The sequence below is a fragment of the Manihot esculenta genome, chromosome 12, assembly GCF_001659605.2.
Source record: "Manihot esculenta cultivar AM560-2 chromosome 12, M.esculenta_v8, whole genome shotgun sequence".
NCBI classification, from domain to species: domain Eukaryota; kingdom Viridiplantae; phylum Streptophyta; class Magnoliopsida; order Malpighiales; family Euphorbiaceae; genus Manihot; species Manihot esculenta.
Window position 1 is genome coordinate 6,389,389 of NC_035172.2, and position 16,254 is coordinate 6,405,642.

General features: G+C 38.1%; 2 protein-coding genes across 2 annotated transcripts; both read right to left on the minus strand.

Annotated features, from left to right (window-relative positions):
- Positions 1 to 347: 347 nt before the first annotated feature.
- Positions 348 to 4,123, minus strand: LOC110628324. Its single transcript, XM_021774939.2, has 2 exons — positions 3,766 to 4,123; positions 348 to 2,955 (listed from the first exon to the last, which is right to left on the minus strand). Exon 2 carries the CDS (start codon positions 2,842 to 2,844, stop codon positions 730 to 732), a length of 2,115 nt encoding a protein of 704 aa, XP_021630631.2. The 5' UTR covers positions 2,845 to 2,955; positions 3,766 to 4,123; the 3' UTR covers positions 348 to 729.
- Positions 4,124 to 5,457: 1,334 nt separating this feature from the next.
- Positions 5,458 to 6,452, minus strand: LOC110628861 (F-box protein SNE). Its single transcript, XM_021775681.2, has one exon. The coding sequence runs from the start codon at positions 6,121 to 6,123 to the stop codon at positions 5,626 to 5,628; it is 498 nt and encodes a 165-aa protein (XP_021631373.1). The 5' UTR covers positions 6,124 to 6,452; the 3' UTR covers positions 5,458 to 5,625.
- Positions 6,453 to 16,254: the final 9,802 nt, after the last annotated feature.

Below are 16,254 nucleotides of genomic sequence, written 5' to 3' on the forward strand. Positions count from 1 at the left end.
GAGAAAACATTTAATTGGTATTTAAGGAATTTAATAGCAATTGAAATTTTAGAAGAGTTGAGGAGGCACTCCCTCCCTCCCTCCCTCCCTCCGCCCTGATGATTTGCAATCACAAATGAAGGAGCATGACAGAAAAAACCCAGCAGATAATAAAGAGAGAACACATTACAAACTACAAATTTAAAAGCAATTTTCATGTTGCAGATGATTCGCTTGTATTAGAAACCTGAAATAAATCCTATCTAAAAGACTTTTCTCAAAGTGCTTTTTTTCAATAGCATCTAAAATTATGGTTTCTTCCGAATTGCACTTTTTTTACTCTAACCTCTACACCAAATAAACTCTACTTAGGAGAAATAACCATAATCTCAGGACTCAGGAGGCAAGCAATTGAATTGCACTGAGCCTTGCGATTCCTTGGCATTGAATACTAACCCAACATGAAAAGAATACATTTTCTATCGAGTTGGCTGTCAGTTGTAACTACTCAATAAATGTTGCAACAGCCTCATTGAACAGAAGTAAATTCTGTCAACAAGCAGTCAATGGACTCACAATTCCAGACAACTTTCCTCAGTAAACATCAAATTATCTAAAATCATATGCAGTTGCCGTTGCATTGGTCTTCAACCAAGGGTGAAATATTGTACAGTCAACCTGAAAAGTTTTCTATAAAATTGATAAATTGCAACTCCAAACAATCATGCTTTCCTGCCTGACCATGTTTAGTTAAGCCTTGGCTTCTGCAGCATGAAGCAGCTCGTCTGGAGTTGCCGCTGGGTCTAGATCCCAACACTTACCTGGCAAATTCCTTCCTTCTCCTTCAAGTGCCCAAGAGGGCACTTGGTGCGAAAAGCGTAACATCTCTCTCCTTGGAATCCATCTAATAGCATCCTTGTTTGTGTTCCTCAGGTAAACTGTCTTGAAACCTTCCAATTTGATGAGGGGAGTGACACAGACTCCAAGCTCTTCAGAATAATCATCAAGAACCTCAACCATCTCATATTGATGCCTTAAATGATCTGGGGTTGCTCTGTTCCAATCGGGTGACCAGTTTCGATAAATAGCCCAAATATCTCCACTCTTGGGGTATATCCGCACACAACCACCCCTGCCAGCTTTCTCTCCCTTCAAAAGATGAGAAAAGACGTTCACTTGATCGACAATATCAGTATTCCATGCTCTGAAGTGTCCACAAGATTTCGTGAATCCAGAATATATCCAATTCACTTGACCAAATTCACTATCAGTCTTAGAGTTCAAGTAAGTGATGAGAATCTTGAAGGGTTTAACTGAGACAACCTGGCGGATCAAACAATACAAACGAGGCATCCCATCATCCTCATCGTATAAAGCCCATATTTGCTTTGGCTTGAAGCATTCCTCTGATCTATCTTTGTCAAAATCATGGAAATCAGGATCAGGAACTGTAATTGACATTGGTCCAGTTTTAATTGGCTTTGTTTGATGGCCAGAAACATCTGAATTATCACATTTAGGAGCAACTGCTGCCTCTCTGGATTGATCCTGTGCTTTCTCTTTCAATGCCACAGCTGCAGCTGCAGCAACAGACCTTATCTCTTCTAGTTTCTTACGAATATCAGTCCTTGCCTTGTCAATCAACAGCTTCCTAGCATCAAAAGCAGGAGCAATTGAGATGCGCCTTGCTGGGAGTTCATTTGGATTGGAAAGCTTGGGGCCCTGCTCAACGCTGGCATATCCATTAGCCAATCCCGCTTGAGGAGCAGAGTTCGATCCCTTCTCTTCATATTCATTCCTAAGGTTGGCTCCAACAACAACCTTCCTTCTCTTATCAGGTCTACCAGCCTTGGCACCTGAATATTCATTGTAGCTAGCAGGGACATTTGAATTCATGTTACTAATGGAAGTTTTAATTGAATGCTTTCCGTTGGCTGCTGATCTCAAATTAGCTCTTGCACCAGTACCATTTCCATTTACCTGATAAACAGCATCAGTTGATACAGCAGATGATACATTGTGACCCACAACTCCAGCAGAAGTTCCAGATAATGAGCTCCACTGAAATGACACATTTGAAACATACTCATATCCATGTCCACTGTGTAATCCTGAAACCCCATTGCCTGCAAATACAGTAGCAGTGTTCGGGACATATGTAACTCCATCATATCCATGACTTCCATATCCACTACCAGGAACACATGACCAAGGACAGTAAGGAAAAGAACCATTTACTGGACCTGTCCCAGTTTCCACAGCAATGAAAGTACCTCGACAGTTCTTACATGAAAGTCTCTTATTCACATACTTCCGAAGATACTCATACTGAACTTTACAAGAAGTACAAACAGTCCAAAAGGTATCAAGCCCATGAGTACTTGAAGAATTGGAAAATTTGTTATATCCTGTGACCCCAGCAGTATGAACCGAGGAGAAGTTTGTCTGCGCAACACTAGATGCCATCAGTTTGGTTCTCTTGAGATCATAAGAGCTCCTCTTAAGATTATCTGACAACACAGTCCATGCTTCAGATACAAGTTTAAATGCCCCATCTGCTCCCACAGTTTTATTCTTATCAGGGTGAAGCAACACAGCCATCTTCTTATACTGTTTTTTCACTGCATTTCTGTCTGCAGAAGGCTTCAATCCAAGAACGGAGTACAAATCAATTTCACCATTGCAATTGACCTCAGATGCAATATAAACTTCAAAAGTGGCCACCATCTGAGATATGCCCTCCAGTCCAGGACACAGAGTTTTTGCTTTTAAAGCATAATTCTTTGCACCAGCAAAATCTTTTTCAGCGAATCGCTTCTCAGCCATCTCTTTTGCCCTAAGGGCCTCCTCTACACTGGCTTCCATGTAGAAATTCGAGCCACTCAAAGCCAAAATCTTGATGCAAAAGCTATGACCAGCTAAGCATACATAATGGCATAAGAAAACCAATTCTCATGCATAACCACATTTTCTCACCTGTAATTAATTTTTTTGGAATGTTTAGGTCCTTGTACCATCAAGCTTTATGGATATCAAAAGTAAAACTTAATTGGCCAAATACATAATATTTCAATGAGATGCATCTATAGTATCAATCAAAGATGTAGGATCCTTTTTCTTATCTTTTTTTTTTTTTGGATTTGAAGTTAGTTTCGGAAGATCTTTAACATCAACTTCTAAGCGCTGTTCGCCAAAAAAAGAAAAAAAAAAAAAAACTTCAAGCTCTGTTTGATTTGTGAGAATGGAGAGGGCTAAAAGAAAAGGCCGTAAATTCAGACTCATAATGCGGCATTTTCCTTGTGCTTACTAAAATTTGAAATTATAAGCAAAAATCAAATGTGCAAGAATGAGACCCAAAATTTATCATCTCTCCAATTTCTTAGCAATAACATAGTAAAAGAGTGCTTCATATTCCATTTTCCTCAATTTTTCCACAAACCAAACAGAGATAGTTCCATTTTTATTTATTTTTTTAAAAAAAAGGAAAAATTCACTAAACAGCCACGAAATCAAATCTCGGATCACCATAAATACCCAGAAGAACACAATTCAACTACAATTCCCAAATCAAACCAAAAATTTCATTGAATTAACATCTCAAAGAAATGCAAGTAGATCGAAGCTTAACAAACCAAATAGTTTCAATTACTAATTCCAAATCTTCCACTCAAACTATAACCACAAAGAGAATCAAAGTGCACACTCTTACAGTAACAATTAATTTACACAAATTAAGTTACCCAAATAACAAACACCAGAAAACGAGAGAGAGAGAGAAGAACTCACTTAGATTTGAACAGTGAAATAAGAAGTGGAGCTAGACTCAGATCGCCACGTGTACTAGGGAGCTTGAGAAAATCAAGATAGTGACCTGATTTCGTGAATCTCAGTGTACTGTGAAGTCTCACAAACACAAACTAATTTTTTTTGCTGCTTATTTTATAGACGATAAAAAAGTGGCGATAGTACAAAAATTATTATTGATTTAGGGTTTTTTAAGAGGATGATTAATGTAATGGGTCATGGGTAGGCTTGTGGGTCATTGCGGGTGGGAATTTAAGCGAATCGACAGCACGGATTTAGGAGGCTTCTGTCGATCGCCGATCAGGAATCAGGAAAAAAAATAATAAATAAACAAATATGATAATTTTCAGTGGAGGTAAACGGTGTTAATAGTATTTAATAGTGGGGATGGCTATAGTGCGCCGGTATGCGTATTCTACGTAATAATAATGTAATGCTTATTATTATTATTATTATTATTATTATTATTTTATTTGAATTTTTTATAATTGTAATTGTTATTATTAATATTTTATGGCTATAACTTAAGAGTAAAGTTGGCTAAGAGGCTAAGAGTTAGAAAATTGGTTTTATTATTTTTTAATTCATGTGTTTTTTTTTTCTTGAATTTAAATCCCAATAAATAAAAAAATTAAATCTTTAAACATAAAATATGAAGAAATAATTTTTTAATATTATTTTTTAATTTGAATAATATATATTTTTATTGTAGTTATATTTAATTTAAATTAAGTTATATAATAAAAATAAAGGTAAATAAATATTTTTTATTAATAATGAATGATTTGAGAAATTAACATTAAAAGAAAGATATTATTAGAGACAAATTTATTTGAAGAAATTAAAAAATAAAAACAATTAGCATAACTATTATTTGAATTAAATTAATTTGTCTAAAAAATAGTTTTAGGATAAATAATATATTACTTGTAAAAATATACGAAGAGAGAATATTTTTGAAAATCGCACTCCAAGACTTAATCTGGTGAAAAGTGCATCATGTAGTCTTGAAAGGTCTAAGGTTCGACTCCCCTCACTCCTATTTTCAAAAAAACGAATATTTTGAAAATCACAAATTATTGTCGTTAAATTTAATTTAAATCAATTGATTGAACTGATAAATTAAATTTTAAAATAATTAAAATTTGTAATCTTATTGTATAAATTTTTAATATATTTTAGAAAATACAACAGCTCAAACAAACATAAATCTACACGATCGCAGAGAAACCCAGCACCTATCTACCCGAAAAATAGCAAAGTTAGGTCAGCCACCGTAACTTTAGAAAATACAATAAAACTCAAATCCTCCAACGATGGACGCGCGGCCTCTCTCACCACCGCCACATGACAGAAAAAGATGAGTCTCAATATCGCAGTCGTAGCTAACCGGAAAAGGGTCGATACACTCAAAGCCTGTTTTGACAATACTGTTAAAATTACGGTTAAGAAAATACATTCTCAAAAATATTATTTAGATAATATTAAAAAATAATTTTTAATATTATTTAATTATAATATTAAAATAATAAAATGATACTATATGTAATATTAAAGGGTTACAAAAAAATAGAGGATTACAAATAAAGATCTTAGATTTGATTGGGCAGAATTTCCTTCACAAATATCATTTCAATAAATAAATAAAATCTGGTGAAAAATAACAATAATATAGAAGATTAAAAATAATAATATCTCATTTTTGCATTTTTCTTTTTGGAAATAGATAAATTTATAAACAGATTAGTATCCTAGCTCTGTAAATGGATTTCCTTCAAAATCTAAATTTTCTTATTGTTCGGCTTCACCACAGACGAAAATCTCAACAAAAACTCCAACAACTCAGACGTTCACGGGCTTGCACAGGAACATGAGCGACGATGCAGAGGCATCACCACCCCCGCCGCCGCCGCCGAGCCTCCCAAGCCTCTCATAATAGTCAATACAGAACAAAGAAAGAGAGAGTTGCACCTCATCCCGAGTCCAGACTCTGCCCACCCGGTCAGAGTCCCCGAGTTTCAACCGTCGGCCGAGTCGACTCAGTACCGGACGAACACAAACCATGTAGAGCCTCTTGTAGCCACCGAGAGCGACAACAACGGCACGTACGCCGGAGGGAGGAGGAGAGACATGGCGAAAGCAGAGGTCTTCCCAGAGAGAGTCATTGCGGGCAATAGTGCACCAGAGGCGACAAACGCAGGCGGCGACACCAAGTGAGCGGCCGTCGAGGCGTTTGAGGATTTCGATGAGAATGTCGATGTGGTCATTGATGCAGAACTTGTGTCTCTTCTGTGCAGTGTTCGGTGAAGAAATGTGTGGATGGTGGTGGTGGTGGTGCATGGTGGAGAGAGAGAGAGAGGTTGGTGGGTGATGTTGCCCTTTGTCTTGGGCTCAAGTTTTGGGGAGGGAGACACGGAAGAGTGTTTGAGAAAGATTACTTTGCTGAGTATATATATGCACTTTTTGTGTTATGAATTGCTTTAGCCTTTACCCAAGTAATGGGTTGACACTATCCTCTCTTCTTATATAATAAAATTATATAAAATTCAAATATTTATTTTCTAACTCACAACATTATTTTTTAAGTTAAATAGAAAAATTATCCTCAACAAATCTATATAGGTGAACCATAGTTCATTAGCATTAAGGGGATTTCACTTGGAAGAGAAGAGAAGGGGTAGCGTGTATAAGGGATAGATGATTTGAAAAGAGAGAGAGAGAGAGAGAGAGGAAATGGGTATCGAGAGAAGAGAAGAAGGGGCCAAAAGGAAAAGGGCCAAGGCAAAAGAACTGGAACCGATGCCTAAGGCCTTTAAAATTAATAGCTTTTGGACATTGTTTTGGAGTTAAAGAGGTTTTGTTGTTTGTTGTTTTTGTTTTTGTTGTTGTTTGCATATTTCGAGACTTTGCTTCAGTGCCGTTGCGTAACCTTCAGCTCAAAATTTCACTCATCTCTTGTTCACTTGCCAGAGACTACTGACTCCATTCTTTTCTGTATCAAACAGTAACTCTTCTTATGTAATTTTTCCTTGTGTGCCCTAACTCAACAAGATCAAGCTTACTTTCCGTTCAAAAAAATAATTTGTAATATAATATTTGAGATTTAACAATACCCACAATTTAGATTCTGTTATTTTAGTGAAAAATATTTTTAAGTTCTAAAATTTTATTTTGTTAATAAAATAATACTTTTATTAAAATTTATTATCATAACAATTTAATTTTTTATATTTCATTTTTATAATGACTTATTTTTTTAATTTAAGTTGATTTTTTTTGGGTTAACAATAAAATTAATAAAAAATTAGAAATTAAATTATTTATTATTAAAAAATGAAAATTAAATTATCGATTTTGGTAAATTCCATAAACTAAATTAAAAAAAAAATACTCGAGGTTAGTAGTGTACCGTTTTCTTAGAGGCTATGGTCCTATACATTGGACTTGCTCATTTTTTAAAACTCTTTCCTAGGGAACGTAGCTAGGGTTTGTATCTTAGCTGTTCTTATTCATTTGTAGTAATGATTTCCTTGTGCTAGTTTTTCAAAAGCAAAATTATTAAAGTTAGTATTTTTAGATTTTATTTAATAATATATATGTTTTTAATTAATTTATAAAAATAAATTACTAATTAAGATTAGTATTAGCTCTTTATAAAAGAGAATTCAATTTTATTAAATAGTATTTTAAAAATTATTTAAAAGTTTTTTCATGCCAACTTAATATGAAAGACTTGCTCAAAAATGTTTTTCTGGGAGAATTATCTAAAAAAAAGCACTCTAAATAAACTTATCGTGAAGAAACTGTAATTTGTTATAAAATATAATAGATGTTTGTTTGGGAGGAAATGATGGGGAGAGGGAGAGGAAGAGGGAAAGGGAGGAAGCATTCAATTGTCTTATGGGGTTGGAATTTGGCGTAGAAAGGAAACCCCCAACTCCTCTGAGACAGAAAGCACATAATAAAATATCACAAAGATAAAGAGTTGAAATTGACATTAGATTTGTGGGAGAAAGCAATACCCTTTACCCCACACTTACATATAATTTATGAGAGATATTCATTCATTCTGTATTGTGTTGGACTCATTTGGAAGACACCCACTGTTCTCTTTTGTTGGTTGGAGGAATTTGATAATTGCAAAATTACAAGCAGAAACCCTAGCTACCCCTTTGCCCAAAAAAAAAAAAAAAAAATCACAGTTTTCACTCATTCACTCAACTCAACGACTATCTTTTGTTGTTTGTGGTTTGTAAAATATATGCCACTTGAAGTTTCTGCAAAATTTTCATACATTGGACCATTTCATTATCTCTGTATTTTTCCTTAATTACATCTTAATTTGGAATTTAAGTATCCAATGTGTATTAAAATGGTTGTTTTGTAAACCCAATACATACATTTTTCAACTCTGCTAAAAATCCAAATACCAAACCTTTCTGTTCAGACTCATGCATTTGTCTTCATCCCATTTGTTACCATTCTTTTTCATTTGGTATTCCATTCCATAATATTATATATATTTTTTAAAATTATATAACTAAAAATTAACAAAATAAAATGTTAATTTAAAATAATGTTTGATATTAGGAATTTTTTGACATTATTAGTTAATATGGTTTAAATAATATAATATTTAATATGGGAAGAGAAATTAATATAGGTCAAATTGAGAGGACAAGGCATAGATAATAAAAACAATGAAAGCCATGAAACAAGGAAACAAGTAGGTAAGAGGTAAACAGAATAGCTTTTATAAATGCAAACATTCTAATTCAAGACTGTTTTTTCTTTGCAACTGCTTTCTTAGCTTCAAGTGACTGCTTATGGAATCTAATGTATAAATTCTCTTTTATTTCACAAGTTTAGCCCCAAATGCTTGTATTTATTCTTTTTTTTTTTCAGATCCAAAGAAACTTTCATATCTTTTTTATGTATTTAAAATACGCTCAATATAAAAAATAATAATTAATAAATATTTTTATAAAATTAAACTATCAATGATTTTTTTTTTTAAAAAAATGTATAGTGATAAAATTAACATATTTCAATTTAAATGGAAGGCTAAGGGTTTTGGTGATGGATGGCGTTATCTAAAATGGGCTTAGATATCTTAGTTCGGCTCCACTTTAATTTATAAGCACTTTATTTCTTTTCCAATTTGTTTTTGGTGATGGAAAGGCTGCCAACATTTTGTATTTCTGTGGTCTATTGGGGCATTCAGATCAATCTTGCTCAAAGTTATTTGACTTACCGCGTATTCCTCATGATAAGTATTCATATGGGCTATGGATGCATACTCAACCAAAAAAATCTAAGCAAAAATGTGCGAGATGGTTGAGAACAGAGAAGGATTATAGGGCTTGGAGAATGGAGGAGGCCGCCGGGTTGCATGGGGAACAAGCGGTGGTGGTGTTAATTCCGGTAGAAGATTCGATGAACTTTCGAAAGGTGGATCGGATAAGGTAGGTGCTCAATCTTAGGGATTAGCAAATCAAATTCAAAATTCAAAAAATAAAGATGTGGTGGGTGGTGTGGCTGATACAAGTCAAATTTTTGAAAAAACGACTTTAACAGGGGGATAAGGTTGGAGGGTCAAGGGCTTTGTTAGGATGTACAAATGTTACTGTAGCCTAAGATATCAATGATTTGGTGGATTTGCAGGACTCGGATTTTGTTGTTTTGGATGCTAAACGTAGGTGACAGAAGGCCCATATGGATGTGGATATGAATACTATAACGAGTCCAGAGGAGGAAGAACTGGTTCCGGAGATAATGACTACTCAGTCAAAAAACGAGAATGGGGCGAGTTCTGAATATCAGGCCCGCCTAGGATTATGAGTATATTAAGTTGGAATTGTCGTGGGTTCTCAAGCCCACAGACAATTCGGTTCTGCGGGATCTAATTCATCAAAAGCGATCCGACTTTTTTTTTTTTTATGGAAACCATAATACGGGTTTAAAGGTGCTTATGTTATGGATCCAGTGGGTCATAGTGGCAGGCCAGTTTTATTCTGGAAAGACACTGGAGCTACAATTAATTAGTTCTAGCCCAAGGCATATTGATGTAAGAGTTAGTAATGAACGTCTGGATATATGGAGGTTAACTGGATACTATGGTTATGCTGGCTGAAACAAATGATGAGGGAGTTGGAATTTGCTGCGATCCTTACATATGAAATCTCCTCTCCCATGGATAGTAGTTGGCGATTTTAATGACTTAATGTTTAATTCTAAAAAAGGCAATCCTACTGCTCATCCGCAATTTGGCCAGACCTTAGAGGCGTGTGGTTTACATGATTTGAGTTTCGCGGGTTCTAAATATACGTGGATGAGTAAAGAAAATTTTATATTGATGAAAGAACAAGTGGATAGGGCAGTTGGCACTCTTTCCTGGATACAGTTATTTTCGCAAGTTACATTTTCTATTCTTGAGGCCCTTTATTCTGATCATAAACCATTGCTTGTTTCATTAGAGATTTCAGTGGTGCAGTTTGTGGCTAAACGGTTTCGTTATGAGAATTCATGGAGTGTGGAATAGGACTGTAAAAATATTGTTCATACTGCATGGAATGGTGATCAGATGGTGGAGTTTTCGGATAGATTAGAAGGTTGTGGGATGGCGTTACAGGCTTGGGCCAAGGAGTTTCATTGACAATTCAAAGAACAATTAGCTGATTGTCGACGAAGATTATTTTTTCTAAGAAGGAATTGTATGGACCCGCAACATCTAGACTTAATAAGAGTCGAACAGTATTATGCAATGTTACTTCGACAACAAGAGCTGTACTGGAGTCAGAGAGCGAAATAATACTAGTTAGCTAGTGGAATTTAAACACAAAATACTTCCACACTATGGCCTCCGATCGACGAAAAAAAATATGGTGACTCGATTAAAAAATGCTAATGGAGAGTGAGTGGATTGGTCTAATGGTCTACCAGATTTGATTATTGATTATTATAGGACTTTATTTACTTCCTATGCTGGTGATGGTACGGTAATTTATGATTGTGTACCGGAGCGGGTGAATTCTTAATAAAATGAGTTTTTACAGGCAGCATATACATTAGAGGAGGTCAAAGCGGCATTGTTTTCTATACATCTTGAGAAAGCTTCTGGCCCTGATGGTTTTAATCCTAGTTTTTTCTAAACACACTGATCTTGTAACAGCCCGGACGTGATCCCCGGCACTGTTACCGCTCACAGCCCGTGACCTTCCTCTGGGCCCAGCCACTGTGAGCAGCTCTTAACATCCCTTCACCCTCACGGGTTCCAGGCAGGATTTGTCCCTCGGGGGAGCCATTACGGCCCGCCCTAGCCCGAGTGGATTTGGCCCAATTCCTTCCTCTGGGAATTAGGTCGCCTCCCCCACTGCTCGAACCCTTGACCTCCCACTTTAAGGGAATAGTCTGGTGAGAGTGAGTACCAATTGTGCCATTCTGGCCACGTCTCCCTTGGTTTATTTGCTGAGTTTGAGCAGCTCATGCAGAGTTGTTTGATCATTCACACAGTTTTGAAGGTTGTGAAGCAAAAAGTGAGTTTGAGAGAGTTTGAGAGTGTGAGACGAGGTGATCCGTTTTTCCCTTAGTCAGAGTGTGTAGCTTCTTACTACAGGAGGTAAGTGATGTTCTTAAATATGTTTTGATGTGTTCTGAAGGTTTTAGTGGGATTTGTGGAAGGAGATGCATGTTTAGGTTTTTAATGGGAGTTTAGATGATTTATGCATGTATACATGATTATGTGTTATGTTTGTTTTGTTGTTTGGGGTTATTAGATAGTTTTGGACCCCTGTGATCATATACATGAGTATATGTGTGTTGAGGAGTTGGAGTAGATATGGTTTGAGAGATTGAAGGGAAGGAGAAGATGGTTTGCCGTTGAAGCTGAGTTCTGGATGAACTCAGGTTCGGCAGCCGAAGGATCATTCGGCCGCCGAACCTCTTGCATGGTGGCTTAGGCTGCCACAGCTTGCCCCCGCGAGTTGTGCATGTTCGGCTCTGTTTGGGGGATTCGGCCGCCGAAGGTGCCGCCGAAGGTGCTTGAGTTTCGTCTCTGGAGAGGACTTTCGGCCGCCGAACCTGCCGCCGAAAGTGTTCTGTCCAGTTTTCCTTTGCTTGCTTTGCATGACTATTAGAGAGAGTTTTAGGGGATTCTTGGGGAGTTTAAATAGAGTTATTTCTACGCTTGTTTGGTCCCTCATATGAGTCCATATGTATAGGTACAGACCAGAGGAACCAGAGAGAGCAGCAGTGAGTACTGCTCCAGAGGTTCAGAACCTGCAGAGTCAGTCAGTCCAGATAACCAGAGGTGAGTGGAACGAAACTTATGACTTTTAATTGAACTACAAACTGCTTTTGAGCATATCTCATGCATCATGTTTATGCCATAGGATGATTGCATTAGTCTTCACGAATATGTTGCATTGCATCGTTATTTGGTGATGTGAGTGAATGCTGAATGATCCAATAGTCTCAGACAGGAAGTCCAGGAGCCTTTGACTACGCCCTGGCACGTATAGCAAAGTCCAGGAGCCTTTGACTACGCCCTGGCAGGTATAGCAAAGTCCAGGAGCCTTTGACTACGCCCTGGCAATGGTAAGTACAGAGGTGTTATCTACACATATATATATATATGACAGGAAGACCAGGTGCTCGATTCTACGCCCTGGCACAGAGTTACTGGGACTATGTGGTGACAGGTTTACTCTTGATGTGGCTTGTCTGTGATATGGTGCATTCCATGAGATCATATTTTACTGAGATGTTTTACTGTTCTACTCACTGGGCTATAGAGCTCATCCCACTCCCTTAACCCCAGTTTTGCAGGTTCAGTGTACAGTGTACAGGGACAGTCCAGCAGGGTACAGGAAAAGTAAAGAGATCTGTAATGGCACAATTGGTACTCACTCTCACCAGACTATTCCCTTAAAGTGGGAGGTCAAGGGTTTGAGCAGTGGGGGAGGCGACCTAATTCCCAGAGGAAGGAATTGGGCCAAATCCACTCGGGCTAGGGTGGGCCGTAATGGCTCCCCCGAGGGACAAATCCTGCCTGGAACCCGTGAGGGTGAAGGGATGTTAAGAGCTGCTCACGACGCCAGTGGAAAGCCCGAGGTGGCAAGAGGCCAGGCGAGGGATAGCCCTGGGCCGTGAGCGGTAACAGTGCCGGTAAGAGGGCCGGGCTGTTACAGATCTATTGTTCAAAATGCTTTATGTATTGCTTATTTGAGTTTTTTGAATGATAGAGGACCGTTGCCTGGAGGTAATAAGACCAATATAATTTTACTACTGAGAAAGAATATACTTGAGACCAATATTATTATGTAATGTTGTTGATCGAGTTATTTGTAAGATGATGGCTAATAGGCTGAAGCATATATTGCCGTGCATTATTTCTGAAATACAAAGTGCATTTATCTCACATAGGCTTATTACAGGCAATATTATAGTGGCCCATGAATGTTCTCATGTCGTTCGTCACAAGACGCAAGGGAGAGATGGGTTTTTGGCACTAAAAACAGATATGTCGAAGGTGTAATACCCGGCTAGACTTCGGTATCGGAATTCCTACCGTCCGGTGGAATCTCGGATATCGGAAACCTCTAGAAGGGTAAAATCATGTTTTCACAAAATGTTTTAATGTATTTAATGATTTTAAGCAAGAAAGGAACTGAGTTTTGAATGAAAAGGGACCAATGAGGCATTTTCAGGTTCGGCCGCCGAACATTGGATGGTTTAGGGGGGCAAGTTAGGCTTTCGCCAGTCTCAAAGGTTCGGCCGCCGAACTTGCATGAGATGTGGGGGCACGTTCGGCTGCCGAAAGGTGGTCTGCCAGCCCTATATAAGAGCTCCATGGCCGAAACGGGCGAGTTTTCTCCCCATTTTCGGCCACTGTGAGTTCATGCTCTCCTACGGTTTGTTTTTGATGTTTTCCCTCCGATCTTTCATGTTTTAACAAGCTTTATGTTGATTTGAAGAGATTTGAGCAAAAAGAGCAAGTTTGGAAGCTTAGAGACCAAAGAGTGGATTTCTCCCTACCTCCAAGCTAGGATTGTCTTTCCTCTCGATCTTCAAGAGGTAAGCTTAGATCCAACCTTTCTTGCATGTTTTAAACTAGTTTTATGAAGATCTATGGGGTAGAAATGCATGATAGGTCATTGTTATGTTTATGGGTTTATGTATGTTCATGAACAATGTGGGTTGTTTGATGTGTTGTAGATGAGGTTTAGGATAGTTTGAAGCCCCTAGGATCTTGTATGCTTGAGTATGCATGTTGTAGAATAGAAAAATGCATGTTTGAATGAGTTGGGAGGCGTTTATGCATGTTGAGCTGAGTTTCTGCCCTTTTGGGAGAAACCAGGTTCGGCAGCCGAAGGTTCTTTCGGCCGCCGAACCTGCCTGTGGTAGCATGAATCAGCTGCCGAACCCTGCCCCCGAAAGATGACTTTCGGCTCTGGAAGGGACTTTCGGCCGCCGAAGGTGCCGCCGAACATGCATGAGTTTCGTCTCTGGAGGGAACCTTCGGCCGCCGAAAGTGCCGCCGAAGGTGCATGACTTTCGGCTCTGGAGGGCCTTTCGGCCGCCGAACCTGCTGCCGAAAGTGCCTTGTTCAGCCCTCCTTTGTATGTTTTTTATGGATGTTTTGGGACGTTTTAGGGGGTTTTTTGGGGAGTATTTTAGAGTCATGTTTAGGAATGTTTGGTCTCTCATTTGAGTCCACCTGTGTAGGTTCGGACCCGAGGAATCGAGGACCTCAGCAGTGAGATAACTGCTTCAGAGTCAGTAGAGCTTCAGCCAGAGGTGAGTGGAACTAAACTTAATGTTTTAAATTGAGAAATTAAATGAAAGTTTAGCATGATTCACGCATCATGAATGCCATGAGATATATTAGGGTATTTGCATTAGAATTCACGAATATATTGCATTGCATAATATGTTGTTGATGTGGATGAATGTTTAATGATCCATTAGCCCTCATATGTTATGACATGATGATATGATATGGAAGTCTAGGTGTGGTCTGCACTACGCCCCTGGCACTATGTAAGAGAAAGACCGGGTGTGGCCTGTACTACGCTCCCGGCACAATTGGTTATGTATGATATGTTATGTATAAGAGAAAGACTAGGTGTGGCCTGCACTACGCCCCTGGCATGATTGGAATATGTAGAGGGCTAAATGGTGACAAGTTCATCCTTGATATGATTAGTTGTGATGTGATGCATTCCATGAAAGCATGAACCTTTAATATAAATGTTTTATTATTCTGCTCACTGGGCTCTAGTAGCTCACCCCTCTCCCTTAACCCCAGATTTGGAGGTACAGGGTAGACCAGGAGGTCAGCAGGAGTAGAGTCAGGATGTTTGTAATAGCTAGATGTGGACATGAATGTGATGTAATGTAAAAGTATAGTGTAGAAATGAAATGTAATGATGTCTATTGAGGTTTATAGTTGTGCTTGACCCTAGTATGTTGTTAATCCCTTCGAGTACATGATTTTAATGAATGTCTATGTTGAACCAAACTCAATGTAAGTTATGTTACCCCATTGGAGCATTATTGAGGACTCCAGTGTGGGTTGATGGTTATGTCTATGTATAGTGCATGCACAGGTTGAGTTTGGTGATTGAATGGAAAGAAAAGTTCAAATTTTTATGTATGTTGTTGATCATGTATGGGATTAAACAGGTTCACAGGATGAATGTTTGGCTTGCTACGGGTCCTGACGGCCTTAAACCGATCTGGATCCTAGCGCCGGTAGCGGTCCGATTTTCGGGTCGGTACAGAAGGCATATGATAGAATTGAATAGGGTTTTTTGGAGGGTATGTTAATGACATTGGGTTTTGCTCGGTTATGAATTGAAAAAATTTTGACTGTGGTCACGTTAGTAGTGTATTCAGTAGCATGTGGTGGAGAAGAATTTGGTCCAATTATTCCTGGACGGAGTCTTTGTTAGGGAGATCCCTTGTCACCTTATTTATTTATTATTTGTGCGCAGGGTCTTTCGGCGTTATTGACTAAATATAAACGTCAAGGTCTCTTGCATGGTATCAAGGTGGCAGCTTCTGACCTTACTATTTCACATCTTTTTTTCGCTAACGATAGTCTATTTTTTGTGCGAGCTAATATGTTGGAGGCAACCCAGTTGGAGGCTAGTTTGACTCTTTATGAAAGAGCTTCAGGCTAGTATATTAATCTTCAAAAATCAGCAGTCTCTTTCAGTTCTAATGTACTTGATGAGGATCGAGATGCTATTTGTCAGCACTTCGGGATACAGGAGATCAAGGGTCATGATACCTATTTGAGAATGCCAACGGCAGTGGGGCGTGATCGGACAAAGGCCTTTTATTTTATTGTGGAGAAGGTCACTAAGAGGTTGGCTGGTTGAAAATAAAAAATGTTATCAAAGGCAGAGAATGATATTTTAATTCAAATGGTGGCTCAAATGGTACCCAATTATTTAATGTCGTTAT

Bases quoted from the DNA above. Each gene is read 5' to 3' on its own strand.
- LOC110628861 (XM_021775681.2), bottom strand. From the start codon at position 6,123: ATGCACCACCACCACCACCATCCACACATTTCTTCACCGAACACTGCA.
- LOC110628324 (XM_021774939.2), bottom strand. From the start codon at position 2,844: ATGGAAGCCAGTGTAGAGGAGGCCCTTAGGGCAAAAGAGATGGCTGAG.